The following is a 23,767-nucleotide window of genomic DNA, read 5'->3' as shown; positions in this document are numbered from 1 at the left end:
ATTTCAATGCTTCCAGGAAGGAAGTTTATGATATTCTCCTTAGCTCTGTAATGTATAATTATCAGTTTGTGCTCACATTACACTGCAAGTAAAATACAAAGTTTCGTTTCTGGAAGTGTGTCATGGGCAGGAGTAATTTTCCCAGAGACACTCAAGCAAATAAGTCAGTGGTCTCAGGGGACATTTTCTGGTACCAACCCACACTCACAGCCTAAGGGCAAAGGCAGTAGATTGAGAGGGTAAGAATTGATAGTGCTTAAGTCAGTATTTTGTACATGATTTCTGTAAAAACTACTATAGACTACCTGATTATTTTACTTCTGACACATTGATAAGGTGGATAGATTGGGTTTATAACAAACTGTCCTCAAGAGAGCTAGGGAGTGAACTAAGAGCTGAGGAGTGTGGAAACCAGGTGCTTGAGTTCCCCTCCTGGGGCCCTCCCCTATGTAGCAGGGTAGCCACACATCTGTGAGGCCGGCCAGGGGAGAAAGAAGAAAGAAGCAAAGCAGAAAAAATCATCCAGTTTGGTCATTTTCATCCTAATAGACTCCATTTTACCTCCTATTTTGATGAAATACGAGGAAATACTGCTTACAGTAGAATATGTACGGTTCTTCTGGTCTGATCCTCCAAATAACACTCACAATCATTTTGAAATAAGTGTTCCTTCTGGCACCTTCAACACTGAGGTGTCTTCAGACCAGAGAGAGCTTTACCACACCTGTCTGCAGAAGACCAGTCTGGGAGAGGGTGGAGGTCCTGGAGGCAGAAAATTCCTAAAAATACGGTGCTGGAGCCACTTGCTTGGCCACTGTGCAGAAGGTCTGGATTGCTCAGCTAAATGGCTTAGGGCTCACCACAGCTCCTACATCTCTTATCCTGCCTGCAGGCAGAGAAAAAACAGAGGACCTGGCGATGTATTGGGCCATGCAGCTGGAATGGTCATTTCTTATGAGGAAAGCAAATGCTTACAGCTCTTTCCAATGCAGGTCCAGTGAAATGTCCAGAGTGTGCCAGCAAACACTTCTCTAAGCAGACAGGGCTGCAGACGATTTTTACGGCTGTGTCCCAGATGGGTGTTTCCATGAGAAAGCGTGAAAAGTACTTGCAATATGGGGCTGCAGTCACATGTAGGAAACCTGAGGGAGATTTTGAAAGCACAGGAGTAATCAGAAAAGAGAGAGGGAGATGTCAAGAAGAATGAAACAAAGGAAATAAAGGAAAGGTGAGCAGACAGTTGCCAGAGAATGGGAAAACAAATGCCTAGAAAAGGAACATAAGATGAGGAAAGGGAGGGGAAAATGTTAAGTGACTGAACAGAAGGGCCAAAATGGAGAAAAATATGATTAAGAGGTTGACTAGAAGGACAACAGGTCTCGAGGTTCTCACGTGCATTACTGGGGAGGCTCTTGAGAGCATGGGAAAGTGGAAATAACTTTTTGAAACTAACTAATTGAGACCAGTATCTCACAGAGGATTTCATGGTCAGTCCTCCATACTGTTTGTACTTGAGATTCTTCAGTATCACTCCCCAGAAGCCCTGGCCACATCCTTACTGCAGTATGATGATATACAAATATGGATGCTGCAAGAGATAAGCAGGTTACCGTGAAGAGTCTGTTTCTATTGCAACCCCAGCATGGCATCCTGGCCCAGCTTGAATCCTGGTGACCGCGATCTATGTCATACCAAGCCAATTTCCAGGAAATGTGAAATGCCTTCTGGAAATATTCAAGACTACAGGATGACTTGCTTGGAACATCAGGATGGGTTTTTGCTTTCACCACAAGTGGAATCAGTTTGAAAACGGACCACAAAAATTAATATAGACAGGCACACTAGTAACAAAATATTACTATGTTTCTCTTTTTCCTGAATTTGTAAGAATTTAATTTGGTTTAGAATTATCCTTAGTACTACCTTTAATCAAGAAAATTGCTACTATGAAGTTGCAGTTCTAGGCAATGCTAAAACAAACAAAAATTTAACCAGAGTTGTTTCTTCATGTAGGAAAAAAAAAATGCTGGGAATAGGGAAATCTCTTCCCGGATTTTAACCTCCTCTGAGAAAAGGAGAACAGTACATAAGATGAGAAATGTTTGACAAGAGCTGATGCCAGTGTTTGACTAGCTTTCCTCAGGCCTCCATACCGCATGAATGAGTGTGGAGTTGCCCTTTGCAGGTACTCACACTTCCTTAGTAAATTAAATTGCCTACAGTGATCTGTAACATGTGACTCCTTGGTTTCTGACGCTGCAGCAAACATAAATTTGAAGTAGACTATTCTGGCTGGATGCAAACCTCAAAGAACAGTGGGAGTTACGTAGTTTGAAAAGTGGAGAACCACTTGTGATAACAAACGGGAAAAAATACTGCGGTGCCCTGACCTTGGCAGGCCACCCGCTGCTCTCTCACTCCACCTCTTCTTTATTCTCTACTTCCCATCAGCAGACAATATCCACCCACTCCCTGTGGGGGGCCTCAGTACACACAGCAGTTGCTTTGGAAGTCAAAAGCCTGGATGATGAATGCCTCATCCCGCCCCAATCCTTCGTTCTCCCAGGTTTTATTGCTGAGCATGATGCCATGTGATATGGAATATCCCTATCGGCTGGGGTCAGCTGTCCCGGCCATGCTCCCTCCCAGCCTTAGGCTCATCCCCATCCTACTGGCCTCTGCAGAGCTGGTGGGATGGGGTTGGAGAGACAACCCTGATGCTGTGCCAGCACTGCTCAGCAACAGCCAAAACACTGGTGTGTTACCAGCACCATTCTAGCTACTAATACAAAGCACAGCATTGAGATGTTCACAGGATCAGAAAGCAAGAAAACCTGACTTTCTGATGGTATAGTTAGGAAAGATATGTGGGAAAAGAGTAATCCTAAGTCATGGTGTCTGCCCTGGATATAGTGAGTGTATTTATCATCATGAAAGTCTGCGGCCTCTTTATCTCAAACTACTTTGTTACAGGCAGTATCATGGCTATTCAGCTCTTTCAAAGAAGAGGTGCCTGACAGACATCCTGAAGCACACCCTCTGCTTGGCTTTTCTAAGGAATATTTTTTAAAAATTAAGGTTCTCATAACCAAAATACACATTATCATGATTTTCCTTTCCTTTTTTTTTTTTTTTTTTAGTTTTCCCTTTTTCTTTTTCTTTCTGAAGGTTTCATTATCTCTTTCCAGATAAGGAAATATGTTTGTTACTCTTGGACTCATTTGCATGATTTGGTGGTATATGATGCTATTTCATCCCTTGCATGCTGACATCCAGTGTATGGAGTGTAAGTATGTTTTTGCAGATATAATCTGAGAAACAAAGTTTAACTCTTCGTTTATCAGAGATATTTGCAATGAAACTGGCTATTGCCATCTTAAGCCTAACAAATACTATCCTCTGCATTCAACAAAAGCAATATCATATCCTTATTGAACTTATGCTGCAACACTTTCAGCAGACACACGGGAATCACCTATTACAAATGTGAATGTGGACTGGAGAAGAATGGAACTGTCCTGGGAGAGCAGCAGGAATTTCTCTAAGTACAAATGTACCGTCATGAACACGAATATGGAAGATAGAGAGGAAGAGGTAAACTTGCTATTCACTGGGATAAATAATCATACCTTTTATCAATTTCACTTACTTTGAAAAAAATGAATGTTGCAGATAACATCTGACATGTGGCCATTTGCAGTCTACAGCTTGATCTCTCAGGGGCAGTGGAAAGCCATCAGCAATGCCAGGGTGCATTTACTGCTAAAGGAGCATCCTAGGCATACTAAAGAACTGAAATTCTGGCACCAAAGCAGAAAGGAAGAGATAGTCTCACAGCCCCTTTTTTCAGTAGCTACATCCCTACTCATGATTCACCACAGGTGCAGTTCAGGCTAAGTGAGACTTCTAGAGACTTTGAAGAGACAGAGCAAGAGACCCCTCGAAAAAAAAGAAATCCACAAACTGCCATAGATTTTTGTTATCTGAAGTTCTTCACTTGTTTCCCAGTAAACGGGATCATGCCTGTAGCACAGGTTATGTTATAAACCCACATTATCCAAAGAAAAAACCAGGAAGCTTGACAGAGATAGAGATGGCTTATTTAGCCTAGTAAAGCAGGTACCTTAGAAATAGATATTAAAAAATAAATCACATCTTTATTGAAGATTATAAATATAACACCATAGACACCTTTTTAACACCTGGGAAGGTCAGATGAGGACTTTTATTTTGCTTAATCCTTTGATTTAATTTCTTTATGGCTCCCCTATGTATTAGCCATCTTCTGTTATGCCACTGGGGTACTATTAGACTCCTGAAATTGTTGCACACTAGCGTAGCATCCAACTGCTGAGCTGCAATGCTTTTTGTGCAGTTATACTTTTGATCCCTCAGTTCCATTCTATATCAGCCTCGAGTGCTAAAGGAGAGAGCTAGCTCTTGAGCAAAAAACATACTTATACATGGAATTACATTCCTGAGTTGCACTTCCATGGCTAGCCTTATCTAACATCAGAAAGGAAAAGCAGAGAAATAAAATAACCACATGTTCTCTTTTCAGGTGAATAGTCCACTATGCAGCTTTCCAGTGGAATTGTACTTTCCTCTGCACAAAGGGTTATTCTTTACCATTGAAGTGCCAAACACAAACATCTCAAAACAATGCACCTTTCTCCCTGGAGGTAATGTATATGGTCTGTCTAAGGTTTTCTCCATTTGAAATCTTTTAAAATTAAATATTGCCTTTGAAAACAATTACTTACACAGTAGATAACTGCTATATTTTCTATTAAATTTTTTTTTTTCAGATCTGTTAGAATTATTTGCTCTGTAATAAATGTCTCCAACACTCTGCAAGAGATGTATTACTACAAATGTATCTATAATTGCATTATTATCTTTAATAATAAGGCTCCAAAATGCCAGTAAATTACAGTGGTTTAAGTGTGGATTCAAATAACTGTTCTAGCTTTTACAAATTAAGATATTAGTACTTATTTGTTTTTTTAAATGTTCTTCTGCTGGGCTGTTGGTGAGTTTATTGTGACCCATTTTTCCCTCCCTTGTCAGCGCAGAGTTCTCTACTAAAATTCCCCAGCCACCAGTGCTGCTGCAGCTGTGTGTAGCTGTGGTATTTCAGACAGGACAAAGGTGATTATCTGCTTGCTCATATGTGAGCAGAGAAAATGCTCACTGCTCATCTCTTCCTCTAGACTTGACAGAGGAAACACTCATGGTGACCCTCAAAATACAAGCCAGGACTTTGGTGTTCTTCCCCAGCTGGCCCTACATTCCAAGTGTGCAGGTGCCCCATAGGATTGCCCTGCTCTTCCATAAGGTTGCCCTCTTTACTGGGCACTGGAAGGGCTGGAGTCAGTAGCAGAGGAAGTCTCCACTCTTTCACTGAATTTAGGACATAACACAGAAAGGAGCAGAAAATTGGTTGAAGGAGAAGACAGGAGGCTGAGCATGCCTGCACAGCCTAACCATGAGGGACCTTCCAAAGAGATGAGGTTCCCATTTCAGTGTGCTCCAGAAAAGCAAAAGAACAAGTCACTGCCACCTACATGACGGTGGAAAGATCTAAGGAAGAGCCTGCTTGATTAGACAGCAGGAAAAAGTCCAATCTTACTTTTAAAAGTCTCAGCTTTTTTTTTCCTCTGTGTAAACACTTCTGGAGTGGATTCCTGGGCATGAATTGCAAAAGGAGAAATACTTCTCTCTGTAGCAGCATGGATGGTGTTAAAAGACAATGTGCCTTCCTTCACATGTGGAATGCTTCACTTATGACAGGTTTCACAGTTCAGAGGCAGTTAAAATGGAGTGAGAGTAGAGTTTTTTCTCAGTAGTCATTCTTAATCCAAGCAATAACTAGCTGAGCTTTCAGGTGTCTAACATACCTAAGTGTGTGCCATGATCCTCCAGCTTGAAGGAGTCACATGATTTTTCCTCATCATGGATATTCCTGTGTTTGCAGGCATGAATGGGTCGGCCATTGAAAACTTCTCCTGTGTGATTTATAACATTTTCCTCATGAACTGCACTTGGCAGGCAGGAAGGCATGCTCCAGCAGATACACAGTATTTTCTCTACTGGCAGAATTCAAGGTAAGTAAATCTGCTTGAGCCAGGGAATTCTGAATTCTCATTCACCACATCACAATGCCCATGTTTAACTAAAATACTTTGCTGTATGCAGAGATGAAGAGGAGATGGAATGTGAGCTTTACATTAAAGATGAAAATTGCAGAAATATGGGATGTATCTTCCAAAATGTGAGCATAGGGACTGAAAAAGCTTACTTCCTAGTGAATGGGTCTAGCAAAGACTCCCTGATCCAGTTCTATGATGAGTACATTGACCTGTATAAAATTGGTAAGTAACTGAACATTTTATTTTATTACTGTTTTATAAAATAAGGAAGTGGGGAATTTTTCACTGAAAAGAAGATTAAAACAAAGCCTGTAGCCATTGCAGGATCCTGCACTGCAGGGCAGACTTTGCTCCCAACAGCTGACAGAATATAGTTCTAAAACTTGACTAAAACAAGCAAAGGCAGAGGCAGCCTGAAAAAACTGCTCAGAGGAGTGGTGTGGACGTAGTCATGGATTCCAAGTAATGAAACACAACAGTTAGATTTTCAAGGCCACCTTTCTTAAGGGCTTACTTTACCATCCCTTAATCTCACCCCTGAGAGCCACAAGAGCTACATGTCCTAAAACCAGAGTGAGGATTCAGCTTGCAAATTAGGAATGTGTTAGTCAAATATGTGGGTACCTCTGTGAGCTTGGTGTTTAAGCTTCAAGAGAAATCAGGTCACACAGAGTCAACTATATTATAGGCACTCCAATTCACATGCCTTTAATGCATCATGAATAATACCACATATATAAAAACTTCCTTCCTTTTTCCTATGGAAACTTGCATTGCCAACATGAAGTTGGAAAACAGATATAGAAGAAAATGGCACTCTGCTGATTGCACTACTGAATTACACTAAATCTTTCATACCTTTTTTTCCATGAACTTCATTTACTTCAGATGTCCAAAAACTGTTTACCAGATAACTTTAGTTAGCATCAGCAGCACACAGTTGTACACCAGCTGCCTCACCTTCACATGCATTTTGCTGAGAAGGTATGAGTTGTAGCCAATTACTGACCATGTCTGTATTAATTATTCCATTTTTTTCCCCAGAAATACTCACTGCTCCATTAAATGTCACTGCCCATTGTACCAGAGATTCAGCAGGTTGCATAATTACATGGCATCCACCCCTTACAAGTCATGTGAAAAAAGCAAAGTGTTTTCAGTATGAAATTAGCATACAAAATAAGGTAAAAACAATTTCTTAGTTTGTCTTTGGTACTGTCCCTATGCTCATGTATATCTATAATGTGTAAATTTCTGATTCCTTCATTTATTAACTTGTCTCTCATAAGCTGTGGTGTCCTCCTGCTCCAGCTCTGCTGTCTCATATTCCACCTCTCATGAACTTCTGCAGCTCAGAAACTTACCATGGTAGCAGTTCCTCAGACACAAGATCAGGAAAGATCAGCTAAGGTTTAAACATAAATATACAACTGCAATAAAGCAACACATCATTAAGTCTCATTTGTTTATTAAAAACAAGACCAACGGCTTGCAGGCTGTTTGGACTATCTGGATTTTTCACCTTTCATGCATTAATAGTATCTACCTTGGTAGCTATTTCAAGGAGCAATTGCAATACATGCAGCTTTCCAGCTGGTTGGTATAATTTGACAGTAAGATCTTGGGTGAAATACTTAGAAAGTTTTACATAAAGATATAGATCACAACATAGCAATATTATCAAAACATTTATTTGAAAGAAATGCATGTTAATTCTTCTTTCGTGTGCCACAGTCAGAATGGGTGGGGTTCAGTGTAGATTTCTACATTTGGGTAAGAAATTAATCTCCTAGACTGAGACACCTTAATGGAGGTGTCTGCAAAGAAGCATGACTATCTCCTAAGAGTCAGTGCACGTTAGGGCTCCCTGCTGTGGAGCAGTAGGTGCCTCATGGCTCTTGAGGGGCTGAGGGTACCAGAGGTACCAACATGGAGATGGCAGATAGAACTCACACCTTTCAGGAGGGGCCAACAGAGGTAAGACAGCTAAAATAGCACTACACATCTAAAGTTTAAGCAACTCGTTTACACCCTGCTCATTCACAGCACAGGCTGCTGACTTCCACCAGGTCCTAAGCTGAAAGCACTCAGCTGACAATGAGTGATGGGGAAATACTAGTCTGGTTTATAGTGCAAGACACACTGTGGATGTGTTTTCCGTAATGAGAAATTCCTTCCAGTTATACCTTTCTGACTTTTCCATGATGCTGGCTATTCTCCTGATACTACTTGTGAAAGATCTTTCCAGGACCTCAGCTTTTCAGTGCTGAGATCATTGCTAAATTCACTGCTGCTGAATCTGTTCACTCATTTTTGAACCTATCCTTTTCTTCAAAATTTTCAGGTTCTTTAATCCAGGCCAATGTTTGATTCCAGTTAATTAAATTTTTATTGCATAGGATGTGTAAGTAGCTCTTCACAGAAAGCCCCTGAGCATGGAAAAGTCAGATGTCTAACAGAGACTGTGACTGGAAGGAGAGTAAATTTGCTACTCACATCAATTTTCTGCCCCAGGTTGTCAAACTACTGTGAAATCACAGCTTCCAGATCTGCCATGTTTGTAGAATGATGTGATTGCTTGCGTAATTTGGATATGGATGAGAATGCATAGTGTATATAAAAGTACCCTTAGTGACAAATACAGCTTCTCACACCTACTGATAAATAATTAATGTATTCTTCCTTTTCTAAAAGGAAATGTAGGAAGACAAAACTGCATACAAAGTGCTGTTATTCTGGGACATTACTGGAGAATAATATCCGATTGATTTTTCAGTTTAAAATAATTTATGATCTTCAAAAGCAAGAAAATGAGAACAAAAGAGAGAAAAATGTTTGATTATTTGATGAGAAAATAACAAAAATGAAGATTTGTCTTTGTTTTGCAGGATGAGCCTAAAGAAGAGAAAAAGCTTCCTCATGTAAGCATTCTTGTCACATACAAAATTGTGCTTTTGCCTACTTAAGCACATAAATAACATTACAGAAAATAACACTTACTTCTAGAACTACAGGTTTTGTATCAAGGTAGCAATGAGAATTCAGAAAAATATTTTCCTGTGATATCTTTAAGTGTAAACTTAATGCATCCTTTTTGGATTGGGTGGGCAGAATTTTCCACGCCTTTCACAAAGCTTCATGCATTCCATCTATTGCACAAATAGATTTCGCTCCCGACAGATGTGACATTTTGCTTACTAAGAACCTGAAGCACTCTTTCACATTGGTGGAATAATACCACTGCAGCTCAGGAGAGCTAGACAAAGGGAGTACAACAATCTTCAAAACCTGGGGAAGCTAATACATACTCTCAGTCTTCCCCCAAGGAATGAGCAGTCCTCTCAGCCTTGGAAGGACTTGACAGATTCCAGACTTTGTATAAAGCATCATGAGGCCAAATATTACATATCTGTTATTGTATTGTCTCAAGAACATGAAATCTTTTCAGCAAAGACAGGCACCATCCATGCCTGTTTAATCCCCATGAAGGTTGCAAGGGGGGTTTACAGGGTACTTCTCCAGTTCCTGCGTTGTGTCTCTCAGATTTCTTTAGGATCCACAAAAAAAGAAGTGTCCATAAAGCATAATAAAATAATTCAAAGACCAAATAAATATCAACATTTTTTAACCTTCAAAAACCATAAAGTTTCGATGGCAGGATAAACTTTTAACTAGTACATATGTAAAAAAATAATAATTTTTTTAAATAGAAATTGTATCAGGAAATTAACCCATAAATTTTGTTAGTATTTGCCTATGAGGTGAAATGCAGTCTGATAACTTTGCTTTTAGGTAAGGAACGACAGATATGAATTCCAAAATTACAATGAGAAAAAAAGATACATTCTGAAAATCAGAGCACGTGGAGCAAACTGCCCTGTAAGCTCAAATTGGGGAGAATGGAGTGAACCCATTGAGTTTGGTAAGACTATGAAATACTATTTTTTTTTCAGCATTACCATGTTAGCTTTCCTTTCTTCCTCAAATTCACAAAAATTAATAAAATCTTAATTTTTACCCAGTTACATGGAAGGAACTAGGTGGATTTTATCAACATGGAGGAGAAGCTCCAATTCTCTGGCAAGGGAGCCTTTGATTGTGAAGGCAGCAGTTACTCAGCTGCCAGGGCTACAGAAACAGACCAAGCCAGACCCACTCTTGTCTTTGGTCTGATGAGTCTGCCTCTCAGTTCTCTAAGTTCTTACCATGAATATCATCCCCTTCCTTCTGCATCTTTCTTTTCACCCTTTCCACTAATTTTGCTCTGTTAATTGTTCTGTGATTCTGTTTATTCTTCTCCTTTTCCAGAATTCTAAAAAACTTTTTTTAAATTTTGAAATATTTTCTTAAAATTCTCTAAATTTTAAACATTTGAAAAGGCTTAAAATATATCAAATCTATCTGCATTTTTTGTCAAAACTCTATAAGATAAAGTCAAGTTGAAGTCCTTTGGGACATTCAAAAAATTTAGTGAAATTTGCATTCATTACATCATACAGTCGCAAAGGCCGTTTTTTGCCATGCTAAGATATTTCTCGGATGTTTCAGGTCAAGGGAAAGATTACCTTATTTTCGTGATTTTATTTCTGATTGCACTTGGAACAATCTCAATTACACTTCTCCAGTATTGTCTTTTCAAAAGGTAAATCAACCTTTTTTTCTGTAGATACTACTGATAGAGTATTATCTATGAAACACATTCCTCCAGCCTCCTAGTTTCCTACCTGCAAATTGAAATAATCTGATTATCAACGTCATGAACTATTACCACCAGGATTGCTGGGGATGGCCCTTTGGCATGCAAAATCACTAAGGGAAAAAGGGGGAATGGATGCTGAAGTTATTAAGTGATGGATTCTACCAGAACCTAAAAAAGTTTTTCTGTTCTTACTTTTAAGCATTTAACATCCAGGTTGCTTTGAAGCCATTGGCTGTGTACAGTACCAGACAAGAGGGAATCCAAATTAACATATACTTATTTTGATAAAACTTCTCATTCAGTGGTGAAAGTTATGTCACGTGACTTATTCAAAGTCATTGACTAATAATGTATTTACTGTGATTCTAACCACAAAATAAATTTTAGTAACCCAAACAATAAGTGTAATAATAGTTACCCACCACTTACCCCCCTCAAAACATTTTCTCATTTAATTTGTAGAGCAATAGATGTTCAATCTTGAAAGTAAAAAATGTCCTTAAAAATGTTTGTGTAAGTTATATTAGCAGTATTTTCAATTTCTCCACAATCCCATTTTCTACCCATAGGTATTGCAGTTACAAGAGCCTATTTCCCCCCATACCACAACCAAGAGACAAATTTAATGTATTAACTGATGAAGATATCCAGGTATGCCTTCTTTTCAATTCAGTCAAATTTTTTAACTACAAACCGCAACAGGCCAAAGACTAGAATAACTGACTTATAAAAATGTTACATTTGGTCCAAAACTAATTTCTGTCATGGAAGCCATGCTGCTTTGAAACCTGAAATACTCTATGCCAATGTTAAAACAAATGGTTTTCCTGGAGGTATTTGCAGAGGTATTTTAAGACCAGAGTTTTCACTTCTACTGAGACCGTTAATTTCTGTTTGTACCAGATTTCCAAGATTGCTGTTCCTACTTTAAAAATAACCTAATTGAGCAAGCATTTTCCATTAGCATTTTCAAACATCAATGGTCATAATATAACGTGAATATATATTTTCATAAGCCTGACCTATACCCATGTAAAAATGCTGTCACACTGAATGCAAATCAACGCAGCTGGAAGGACTTGACAGTTAAACTAACCTTCCCCTTGCTTCAACACAGGATTAGCAATTTCAGTGTTTTGTGCAAATTGTATTTGATCAATATACTGTAGCATCTCTGTGCAGCCTATTCTGTGTGTTTAATTAGCCTTACTTTTAAAAAGCCTTTTTAATAGCCTGGTTTAATGCACTTAAAATCTGTTGCTTTTTACCCTTATTCCTTTCCTGTTTACAGTATCTTACACACCTGCACACTGTCAACAGCAAGTAACTCTTCCTGTCTTTCTGCACACATCATGACAACCAGGCTTCAAACCACTCATGCTTCTCAAATCTGTCCATTTGAGCAGTGACTGTATAGTGAGGGGATGCTTTCTCCCAGCTGGCTAAAGCAAAGACATACTTGAAGTCAGTAAATCAGGTCAGTCATTAATTGCCTACAATTCAGTGGGCAACACCACGCATTCCAATGAGGTGTCCAAAAGTGACACATAAATTTTCCTTTAATTGTTTACAAAGAATCCCGAAAGCTCTGACTACTAAAACTCTCTAGTTTTGGTAACTATATACCAGCTTGTTGTCCTGATTCATTTGTCTTTGGTCCTACCACCTTTGGCTTTCACGGAAAGCAGGGAGGAATGTAACTTGGATAGGTTTACTCACTTCCTACCAGGCTGCCAGAGCCAAGGCTACAGAGCAGCAGCAGTCCACAGTTCATCATATTAAATAATAATAGCTAGGAAAGTAACAAGCAGTTTTTGGAAAATTGCATACTGATTGCTTGCTTTTCCTAAAGTTGAGAGGCTTCCAAATTCCTGTGCATATACTACCAAACACATTCAAACCACTCCACTACAACCCAGAGGCCTTGGTGGATGTGGTCTGCAAACCGTGGCACAGCCACTTCCATGCAGGGAGCAATGTAGCAGCAGCAGTTGCCAGAGTTAAGTGAAGCCCTCGCATTGCCTCATACCTGCCAACAGGCACTGTGAAGGTAATTCATATGATTCTGACATGTTTAAACAGTTTGATCTACTCTTAAAATCTGATTTTATTTTACCTCTTCTCTCCAAAACCTTTAACACTGACTGAATGCTGTAATTCTTCAAAATAATAATGAAGTACAAAAAGTACATTTTCAAAAGCTCTCCACTGAACACCACTCTCCCTGACACTTAGTGCTAATGGATTTATGAGCTGTTTTGAAACTGGCAATATCATTTGCTAATCACACCCTTTTAAAGCTTGCATTTCCTCATTTTGCATCTATTTACTCAACCTTTCACATTTTCTCATTTTTTCTCCTGTTACACAATACTTTTCCCCAGACCACTGAAAAAGCTCAGGATTTAAAAACCCCTAACTTTCTGCACTGCATCCTTAAAACACTCATGTTAAAGAACTGCCCATTTTATTTGCTTTAAGATCCTACCAACCAAATCACTCAGTGCATCAGACAATTTGCACTCCTCGAATCCATTTTATTTTACTCATCTTACTACAGACCAATGACTTTCTAGTCATTCTCTCCCCATACGCTTTCCTCACCAAGTTTTATTGCCTCTTGCCTGGAGTTAAATATATTCCAAGAACTTGCAAGACACACTCTTCGTACATTTTCCTTGGAGAACAGTAAAGCAGCACAAAACACCATGACCACAAAGCCCTGCAGTGCTTTACCCATTCTTCAGATTTCCTAGAAAAGAAGTCCCCAAGACATCTTGGTTTGATGTCCTGCAACATAACCTCAGTATGACAGCAGGCTTGTTTTTTTAACCTTTCCTCCCTGCCCCCAGTACTATCCCTCCTTTTTTTTTTTTATTATCTTCCCTCAATACTTAAACTCCAAGGGCTCTGTGAGTACTTTGATCTCACCTAGAAGCATGCATTCTCCTAGTACTCCAGGTTAGCCAATGTAAAGATGTGTGATAGCAACCAAAATATTTTACCTACACGTCTAGCCAATCCTTACATATGGAAAATTCAGGCAATACTGACTGAATAAATTCCTTCTATTGTCTCAGCTAAGGTTGTCCAGCATCTAAACCAACTCCTGTTTTGCCTCCTGCTGACAGCTAGTACTGATCATGCATATTAAAACATTCCTTAACTTACCTTAAAACTGGTTTTTCCTGCTTTGTAATCATTTCTGAAGTACTAAAAGAGCAAGACAAGATGCCTTTAGTACTGCTGAAACTAATGCTCAGAATGATACCAACAGCAACTTGTAGCTTACCGCATGGTACAGAATTTTCTTTCTCTTTAGACAGGATATGTAAATCTACCAACAAAAAGTCATACTGAGGAAATAACTACAGTTGAAGAATGATCCAACTTTCCAAAAACACCTGATTCCCCACAATGAAACAAAATTACGGATCCTGCTGACAAGTACTTCAAACCAGCCTATAAAATAATTTAATCACCTATAAAACTTGTTTGTGTCCTTAAAATCCACTTAAAATGGAGCAGGTAAAAAAAGAACCACTGAAACTTGTTCTTTTCCCTTTGTTCAAACCCACAATGCCTGGCAGCTAAGCTTTTCTGCAAGCACCTACTTTGAAGATGTGCTTAAGCCTTGCTAGGAGGTTCTTCACAATGTGAAACAAGGCCTCTTATTCAGAATAAAGCTGTCATGATTGCTATAAAGTTTCTTTCCTCTCATTATAATGATTACCTGTAGGCTGACAGGCCTTCTGTACAATGCCACAGTAATATTACCATAATATTTGTATGTCCAGTTATTTTCTAAAGCAGAAACTAGCTATTTAGAATGTGTTTAAATTTGCTTTCATGTTACAACCAGCAACACCAAACTATCCAAATATGTGCAATTAACCTTATGCAAGACAAAAATGGAAAATAAAATTTTACTTGTCAATTATAACCATTAATACTGGTCTCTCAGTCAGCCATTTCACAAGCTCAGTACTGCCACTACAAACACAGCCACCTGTGATCCTGTGCAGTTTTAGTATGTACCTGATTCACACAGATAGCATCTAAAGCCTTTAAAAAAATCAAGTCTAACAGTTGTGAGAATTGAAATAAAATCTAATAGCTGATTTTACATGTAAAATTTCCCCACAAATGTATTTTAGTTATTCCCTTCAAAGGGTGCAAATGCTATTTCCAATGCCTTTTAAAAATAATATAGGCTTTAGATACCAGTATTTTCTTTTACAAATGCTGGATGTTTTCCTGTCCATATTTTTCAAAAATTTCAGAGTGTTTCAATAAGGCCAGAACAAATGGGTTTTTTTAAAAGTCTCATTTATTGTTTGCCTCTTACATCCCTAAACTGCATCACACACTGGAAATTGCTGCTGCATAATTAAGGGAAGCCATATATTAAAAAAAACCCCAAACCCGGACACCAGAAATTAGTTCATGTTGAACGTACAGCATAGGGAAAGTGCAGTTCCACTTAAACACCTACACTTGCCTTTATTTCTTTTCCTATTTCTTTTGGTTAAAACCTTGTTCTGGAGGGGAGATTGGGTGTAGAAGTCCTGTCACTGTTAGGATGCTGAAGTAACTGCCACGTTTGGTTCCTTTCACAAAGCTTGGGCCACCATACACCCAAAGGGAGGTATCCCATCATTATCTCTACCCTTGCAAGGCACTGATACAGAAAAAAAACCTCACCAATGCGTTTATATAGACAAACCATCTTCCCCTGCTCCGCAGCAAACTGATTGGCAGGGTGAACACCAAATGACCTGCCTGCACCACAGGGAGCTGCCACTGCCACACAGGCTGTAAGAACCACTTGCAGTAGGTACATGAAGTTTGCCATTAGCCTGTATACAAAGGAGCTGTGTAATGTCCTTACATTCACATACAGATGTTGAAAGCAGTGCTTGTGCAACAGTGAAAGGAAAAACACAAAGTATGCTCAAGAGGAAGGTAATAACCAGCCAAAGCCAAGCAGGTCATTTAAATACTTCATCTTGAATAGCAATCTCAGAAGGCACACAGAAGAACTCAAGACAGCTCAGTCAGCCTTCAATGAGTCATACAATAACACACTTTTCCTTTCTCAAGATATAGGGAGAGTTCATAAAACATGAAGATTAACACCTTGTTTTCCTTTACTGGTCCCTCTACCATGTCTTTGCAGATTACAAAGTACAAAAGATTATATACATATGAAGAACGGCACATAGGAATTACATTATCTCAAAGATCAGTTATGAGAAATTGCTCAATCTGGTCTTCTGACCATCTCTAAACATCAACCAGTTAATACTGAAGGCTGACCTACCTTGATCTATTATTTTACAGCTACATAGAAGCACACAGATTCCCTCCCCCACACCCCTTCAACTTCATTAGACTGCAACTCATTTCAGATTAAATTCAACCTTCCACAGATCTACTGACCACTGCCACAAATGAGGCCAAACAGTATCTTGAATGGCACAATCAACATTTCCAACCAGCAGCAACAATACAATACATAGGTCACTCAGAAGTTGAAGGCATTTACTGGGTTCCTGGGTTTTTGCATGAATGCCATTTTGCTTTCCATACTAACTTAACAAAAAAATTATTTATTTTAGGCTGTTTTACCAAGGGCAAGAGCATTACTTTTTGACAGTCCTTGGTACTTTGGGGTTTCTTAGCACTACAACTGAACCCCCCTCCCCCCCTGCCATTTTAAATCATAGAAGTTGTAAATGAATTTCTAAGAATCATGCAAAAAGCCACTTGCAGCAGCCCATCATACACTATCAGGCACAAAGAATGGGAGTGGTTTCTGTTAGTACAACCCATGCTTCCCCACCCCTCCCCTCTAAAGACCTCATATTCAATTATTTTTTTTAAAAGCTTATTTTGTTACAGAATGCAGTGTAAGGGTATCAGAGGACCCATGATCTGAAACAAGTTTTCAAATACAAGAGGCTTTCCCAAAGCTTTTATGTAATAATTTCAACGCAGACTGAGTAAGTATGTTTATTGTTTTACAGCAGAATGCCCCAATTTAAGAACAAAATTGCTAGATGTTCAGCTGTGCAAAATGGTACATAGTGCTTCAGTACAAGTGGAAAAAAACATGATTTGTTAGCAAATGCTTTCAAATACAATTTTATGGTCCTATAAGATAGGACTTGAAACTGGGGACTGATCCACAGGCAAATGAGTTTTTTCTTTTTAAACTGGACTTAGCTAATTTGGACCCAGAACCAATGCCACTCATTCCTCACTGCTGTAAAGAAAAATTGCCACACTGAATTGCCAGATTCAGTGTCTTCATGCACATTACAGAGAAATGGATCAGTCCTCTATGTCAGTTTCTAGCCCCATCTAGAGGTATCATCTGGCTCCGATAAATAAGACTCACAGGAATTTCTTGAAGGTCAATGGTCCATAATGGTAGTTACTCTACATGATCTGCTCAACTTGATTTCCAATTCTATTTAGGCTGTTTAAATTACTTTCTTGAATTCATCGTACAGCACAAGCACAAAAGCACCCCCCATGCCTCTGAGAACATTAGACCATGCACCCTTGAAGAAGGCCTTTCCTCCCTCATCTCTTGCAATCTTCCGCCAGCAGTCAATTGTTCCAGAGTACATGATATCAGCTGCAGGAAAAGAGCAAAGAGTTATTCTTAATTCCTATTTTATCTCAGATAATTTTTAACAACTGCCCTGCTTCACTTAACTGCTCTGTAATGTCCCAAACCACAATTTAAGACTGTAACACAATACGTATTGAAAATGTTAAGCCTTCTTTTTCATACCTTTGTTTAATCTAACAATACAAATGGGCGGTCTGTTTTTAAAATTTCATATTCCATAATGAAAAGTCATCAGCATAAATCCTGACAATCACAAGTTGAACCTTACTGCATTTCCTCATTTGAGTGTAATATAACAAAACAGACTAATGGAACAAGGAATGGTAACTGCTGAGGATGGCTATTAGTAAAAAAGAACTCCATCTTGTTAATGCTGTTAAAACAGCATTAACAGCTCCATGGATTTACAGCCTACCTCCTTTGCGTCCTGACTGCATCATCATTCTACGCCGCACTGTATCGAAAGGATAGGAGACCACGCCGGCCACGGCAGTCACTGTCTGGGCAATCATCCAACTGATAACAATGTGAGTATTTCTGGGATCTGGGAGCATGCCTGCAATAAAACAAAAAAGGCAATTACCTTTTATCTTCCACATCCTCCTCTGGTTCACTCACTACATGACAGCTATTTTACTAGATGAACTAGTATGAAACACTGGAGACCCATACTCTAAATAATATTGCAGCAAAACACTTCACAAACTTTAAACATACTGAAGCAACATTTAGAAGACTTTTTTCTCAGGAATCAAAACAGGTTACCATTTAAGCACAAGCATTCTTTTTAGACTGGCATGAGAAAACTTGACCATTCACTACTCTTTTAGTAAAAAAAAGCCACTGAATTAAGTCACTGCTCTGTGGATAACATTACACTACAAACTAGCATTAATGACCTATATGCCCAAATGTCAAGCTTAACAGTTGCTTTGCAAAAGCACTGCTCAATCCCATTTTGCTAAACACACTTGGACTGGTCCAAAGTAGCTACAGTAATCCACTGAACAAAAAAGAAATTATTCTAAATGTGTACGGTCACCGACACACTCTCCTGGCATTAGGAGCAACTGCCTTAAGTACAAAACCAGTACTTGAAAGTGGGCTGCTGCCATCAACACATCCCCAAGTTTTCCCTTGAATACAGCAGTGTCATGGATGTAGCACCAAAATCCCCCTTCATCTTCACATATCCAAAACCAGACAATACAAATCTAAAACCAGGTTTTTCAGATGCCTTCTGAAATATTACCTTTTGCCGTATCATAGATCCCAAAGTAGGCAGCTCTGTAGATGATGATGCCTTGGACAGAGACATTGAACCCTTGGTACAAGCCACGCACACCATCAGACTTGGTGATTTTAACTAGACAGTCCCCGAGACCAGAGAATTCTCTGTCTGCACCAGCTTTTCCAACATCAGCAGCCAAACGGGTTCTTGCAAAATCCAAGGGGTAGACAAAGCAGAGGGAAGTGGCTCCAGCTGCACCACCAGATGCCAGGTTACCAGCAAAATACCTCCAGAACTGAGTGTGCTTGTCTACACCACCCAGAAACACCTGCTTATACTTATCCTTGAAGGCAAAATTGAGAGCTTGAGTTGGGAAGTATCTGATGACGTTTGCCAAGTTTCCTCGCCAGAAAGACAGCACTCCTTGTTCCTTTGGAATACGCACTACACAATCGATGATACCCTTGTACTGCTTATCAGCAGCAATCTGTTTACTTGCATGTTGCACCTGCAAATAAAAATATGAATACTGACCACATGCCTCAACAGGTCTATGCTACAGCTGGGCTTAGACCTGCTTCAAATGAAGTCATTAATTCTGAATGGCCATGGTTGGTATTATTAACAAATAGGCTTAAAATTGCTTGCAAACTTTCTCAGAGGTCAAGACTTGCCAAAATAGGAATGGACAGCTGCGAGCAATTCCTCTAAAACTACCTGAAAGGAGAGTGTAGCAAGGTGGGGGCCAGCCTCTTCTTGCAGGCAACTAGTGACAGGACAAGACAACATAGCCTCAAGCTGTGCCCAGGAAGGCTGAGGTTGGACACTAGGGAAGGAATTACTTCAGATAAGAAGTGATTAGACATTGGAATAGACTGCCCAAGGAGGTGGTGAAGGCACCATCCCTGGAGGTGTTTAAGACTAGACATGGCACTAAGTGCCACAGTCTAGTTTAAATGGTGGTGTTAGGTTGGGCTTCATGATCTCTGAGGTCTTTACCAACCTAACTGATTTGGTAAGGAACAAGGGCCAGAATACATCACGACCGGGCCTACCTAGAGGCAAGAGCCTTTACTGACAGAGGCGGATCTGCGGGCGGGAGTCGCCTGAGGGAACCGCGTGAAGCCGAGACAGCTCCCAGCCAGAGGAACAGGGGCTGGGGACGAGGGAGGAGCCACCAGGTCCGGGGCCGGAGGCGCCACGAAGGTCACTCGAGTCACCTTGGGGCGCCACCGGGTCACGCCGGGCCCCGCGCGCCGGCCGCGGCCCGACCCCGCCCCGGCCGCGGCCCAATCGGGGCCCGGGTGCGCGTCACGTGAAGGTCGCCAAGATGGCGGCGGAGAGCAGCCGCCCTCCCCTCCCCGCCGTGCCCTCGGCGCCGGGAGCGGGGGCGGCAGGAAGTGACACCAGCGGCGGCCGCCCCCTCGGCTCGGCTCGGCCCGGCGCTCCCTCCCCTCCCCGCTCCGCACGGCGGAACCGGCTTCGGCTTCCCCGCCGCTGCCCATGTGACCTTCACGCCAGCCGCTGCCGCCTCGCTCGCGCCCTTTGTCCCACGCTGGCCGCGGCCCCCGCCCCCTCCGTCCCTCTGTCCTCGCCCGGCCCGGCTCCTGCAGGGGACGGTGAATGGTGCCGCCTGCGCTACCCGCTCTCGCCCGCGCCGCTGACCTGGAGCAAGAGCTTGACCCGCTCGATGGGCGCCACCGCGGTCTTGCTGATGGCGGCGGCGACGCCGCCCGCCAGAAAGTCCTTGAGGAAGGAGATGGCCTGGTCCGCCATGTTCGCGCCGCGCCGGAGCCGCCGGGAGAGAGACGCCGCTGCCGCTCAAGACGAAAGGGCGGGAGCGCCGCCGCGCATGGGCTTAATGCCGGGCCGCGCCGGCCGCGCCCCCGCCGCCCCATTGGCCAGTCCGCTCCGGGGGCGGGGCGGGTGCCGAAAGGGCCGCGCCCCGCGCGCCCTCCCCCCGCACTGCCCCCGCTGCGGCGCCACTGTCGCAGCGCCGCGTCAGCCGGGGCGCCTCCGCCCGCCGCCGCCCCGGCCCGGCCCGGCTCCGCCACCTCGCCGGCCCGGCCCCCGCGGGGCAGCCTGGCTGTCATCGCGCTGCTCACACAATTGTCCCCACTACAGTCGTCTTCCCAAGCGCTCTCCGCGATCGCTTTCTGTCGCTGTCGGTAGCGCCCGCACCAGCCCGCACAGCCCAGCGGGTCTCCGCACCGCCTGGCACGAAGGGTGCAGAGGGATCTCGACGGACTGGATCGATGGGCGGCCAACTGTATGAGGTTCAACAAGACCAAATGCAGAATGCACCTGGGTCACAACAACCCCATGCAGCGCTGGTGGCAGACTGGCTGGAAAACTGCCCAGCGTAAAAGGGCCAGGGGGTGCTGGTGATGGCGTCTGAACGTGAGCCAGCGCTGCCCAGGTGGCCAAGAAGGCCAATGCCATCCTGGCTAACAGGACCAGGGCAGTGGTCCTGCCTCTGTACTCAGCACTCGTGAGGCCACACCTTGAGTACTATGCCCAGTTCTGGGCCCTTTAATCCAGGAAGGACATTGAGGTGTTGGAGTGGATCCAGATAAGAGGAATGAAGCTGGTGAAGGGTCTGAAGCACAAGTCCTATGAGGAGTGGCTGAGGGAGCTGGGGGTGTTTAGCCTGGAGAAAAGGAAGCTCAGGGGTGACCTTATCGCTCTCTACAACCACCTGAAAGGAGGGTTTAACCAGGTGAGGGTTGGCCTTTTCTCTGAGGCAACCAGCAACAGGACAAGAGGACACAGTCTTAAGGTGTGCCAGGGGACAGTTAGGTTGAACATCAGGAGGAATTGCTTCACAGAAAGGGTGGTGAGACATTGGAATGGACTGCCCAGGGAAGTGGTGGAGTCACCGTCCCTTGGTGTGTCTAAGGAGACCTGATGTAGCACTTGGTGCCATGATCTGTTGACATGTGGTTTTGGGTCAGAGGTTGTACTTGATGATCTGAGAATTCTTTTCCTACATAACTGATTCTGTGATTCTATGATTCTGTGAAGCTGAACATGAGCTGGTGGAGCACTGGCTTTGGGGTGCAGGTCTGTGGGCCTGGGCAGTATTCAATGAGCAGCATTCAATGAGCAGCAGAAGCAAGCGAACTGGGAGGCTCCTTCTGTGGCAACTCCTGGAAGCCAGTCTAGGATGGAGACACAGCTTTCTGCAGAGGATCCTCGTGGGGCAGCAGCACCTGTCAGATGGAGAGGAGCAGATTTGGGGCACTGTCTGGGCACCAATGGGTTTTGCTCCATGCTCACCACCCTCTGGATAATGCTGATCCATGGCATATCCTTGTTCCCAAGTTCTGTTCCTGCCTCCTCCTTAGCACTGCCAGTGCCAAGGATCACATCATGGGGTTCTTCTGTATGTCACTGAACTGATCCAAGACAATGAAATGCCAAAGGACTTAGCTGCAGTTCCCTGTGGGCAATAGAGGGACAATAGGAAAGGGTGGTTCAAGTGTCTTTTATAGGCACTCAAAGTTAGATGCTGTGAAAACCTCCTCTGCATGCTGCCAGGGTAAGCACTCATGGCACAGCCTCAGGCCCTACCAAGACAGGCCTGGTTTCCATCAGTAACTTTGCTAATTTTACTGTATGCTGAAATTGGTATTTTTAACTTAATGGTCAAACTTCTGTCCGAAATTATACCTATTCTTTCTAAAAGTATTGAAATTATGCTAGCTGGAGGGCATTTGTTCACACTCACCTGCTTTCATTTTTAATGGATGTTTCCAACCAAAGTAAATAAGGCCAAACCTGTTTTTTAAACAGATGACTGGTAAACCACAAAGCTGCAGCAGCTGAGGTGCCAGAAACCACTGCTTACACATGTATGTACTTTGTTGGATTTCAAAATGAGAGCATCTCTCTCAGAGGGCATGTTGTGAGAAGATGTGCCAGGCATAGCCTTTGTCTCTGCTCTAGTACAATATACTGTGTTAGATATGTCACTATACTTTTTTTTTTTTTTTGCACATCAAAAGATCCAAAGTAAATTGTGTGCTCTTCTGTATTCTACATCACAATACAGATAGACTGAAGCGAATCCTGTGCTCACAGAGGGTTATGCACATACAGTGTTACAAGACCATTATTTTGGACATAATTTGTGAAAGGCTGTGGTACATACATTCAGGGAGGCACACACAGCCTAAGATGGTATTTTTTCCTTTTAAAAAAGCTCATAACTGAATGTTAATACTCTCTTAGCATAATACATTGTCTGCAAGACTGAGATTTTTTTCACCATGAAATTTTCTATTGATTTAAAAAGAACTTTATACTCTGAGACTCTTGAGTATCATCAGTGTGAAAAATGAAGGTAAAAGGCACAAGTAATGGGAAACTGTTCAGTCAGCAGTTGTCATGTTCTGTTCACCTGGGGAGCTCACCTGCATATGGCTGGGGGAAATCCTTTTTCCTCTATCACCACGCTTTTTCTTCTGTTTCTGCACCTTTTTTTTTCTCTTTATCTAATCCCATATTCTGCTATTCACTTTTATAGGAGCTCACAAATTAAGTAGGACTAAAAAGGTGTAGGATAATGTTCTTGAAACAAACTTAGTGCCCTCACATTTAATCTCGAATTACAGTCACAGAAGAAACTTGTGCTTTTATATAACTGCCTTTTTTCAGAAACCTCTCTCAAAGCAGAGCAGTCTGTCTTGACTCTCTCAGGAAGCTGCTGCTCCAGTTCTCATTTCCAATCTTGACTACACCATTGCAGTAGCAGTTTCCAGACTTGATTAGAGAGTGTTTATTTACAGTAGAAGGTGTAACATAAAATTATATTAAAATGGATGTTGATGGGGCCAAAGGACATTAACCTCCTGGAAGAGGGCAAAGCAATGTGTGCTGGTCTAAAAACTCTACTATTCTAATTGCACCAAGTATGAAGAAACAGTGATTTCTCAGCAGTGTGAATACTGCCGTCAGGCTGATGACACCATCTGTGTCCTTCATGTGTTGTGCAGCCACAGAATCCTCTGGCATCATTTTACTTAAGTCTAAAGTAAATG

The 23,767-nt window shown here is 41.9% G+C and overlaps 2 protein-coding genes across 2 annotated transcripts; one reads left to right on the top strand and one right to left on the bottom strand.

Annotated features, from left to right (window-relative positions):
• Window positions 1-3,198: 3,198 nt before the first annotated feature.
• On the top strand, window positions 3,199-16,702 carry LOC309571250 (granulocyte-macrophage colony-stimulating factor receptor subunit alpha-like; the record flags this gene model as incomplete). The annotated part of the gene is made up of 11 exons (XM_082278581.1): window positions 3,199-3,286; window positions 3,458-3,594; window positions 4,562-4,682; window positions 5,978-6,107; window positions 6,199-6,374; window positions 7,197-7,336; window positions 9,041-9,073; window positions 9,945-10,074; window positions 10,701-10,794; window positions 11,421-11,502; window positions 14,174-16,702. The coding sequence occupies 11 exons, from the start codon at window positions 3,199-3,201 to the stop codon at window positions 14,234-14,236; spliced, it is 1,194 nt and encodes a 397-aa protein (XP_082134707.1). The 3' UTR covers window positions 14,237-16,702.
• Window positions 16,703-16,850: 148 nt separating this feature from the next.
• Window positions 16,851-20,546, bottom strand: SLC25A6 (solute carrier family 25 member 6). The gene is made up of 4 exons (XM_082278582.1): window positions 20,391-20,546; window positions 18,747-19,233; window positions 17,910-18,050; window positions 16,851-17,497 (listed from the first exon to the last, which is right to left on the bottom strand). Exons 1-4 carry the CDS (start codon window positions 20,499-20,501, stop codon window positions 17,340-17,342), a joined length of 897 nt encoding a protein of 298 aa, XP_082134708.1. The 5' UTR covers window positions 20,502-20,546; the 3' UTR covers window positions 16,851-17,339.
• Window positions 20,547-23,767: the final 3,221 nt, after the last annotated feature.

This window comes from Coloeus monedula, assembly GCF_965178545.1.
Source record: "Coloeus monedula genome assembly, chromosome: 3".
NCBI classification, from domain to species: Eukaryota; Metazoa; Chordata; class Aves; order Passeriformes; family Corvidae; genus Coloeus; species Coloeus monedula.
The sequence above is the reverse complement of the archived record's forward strand: the minus strand, read 5'-3'. Positions and strand labels throughout refer to the sequence as shown.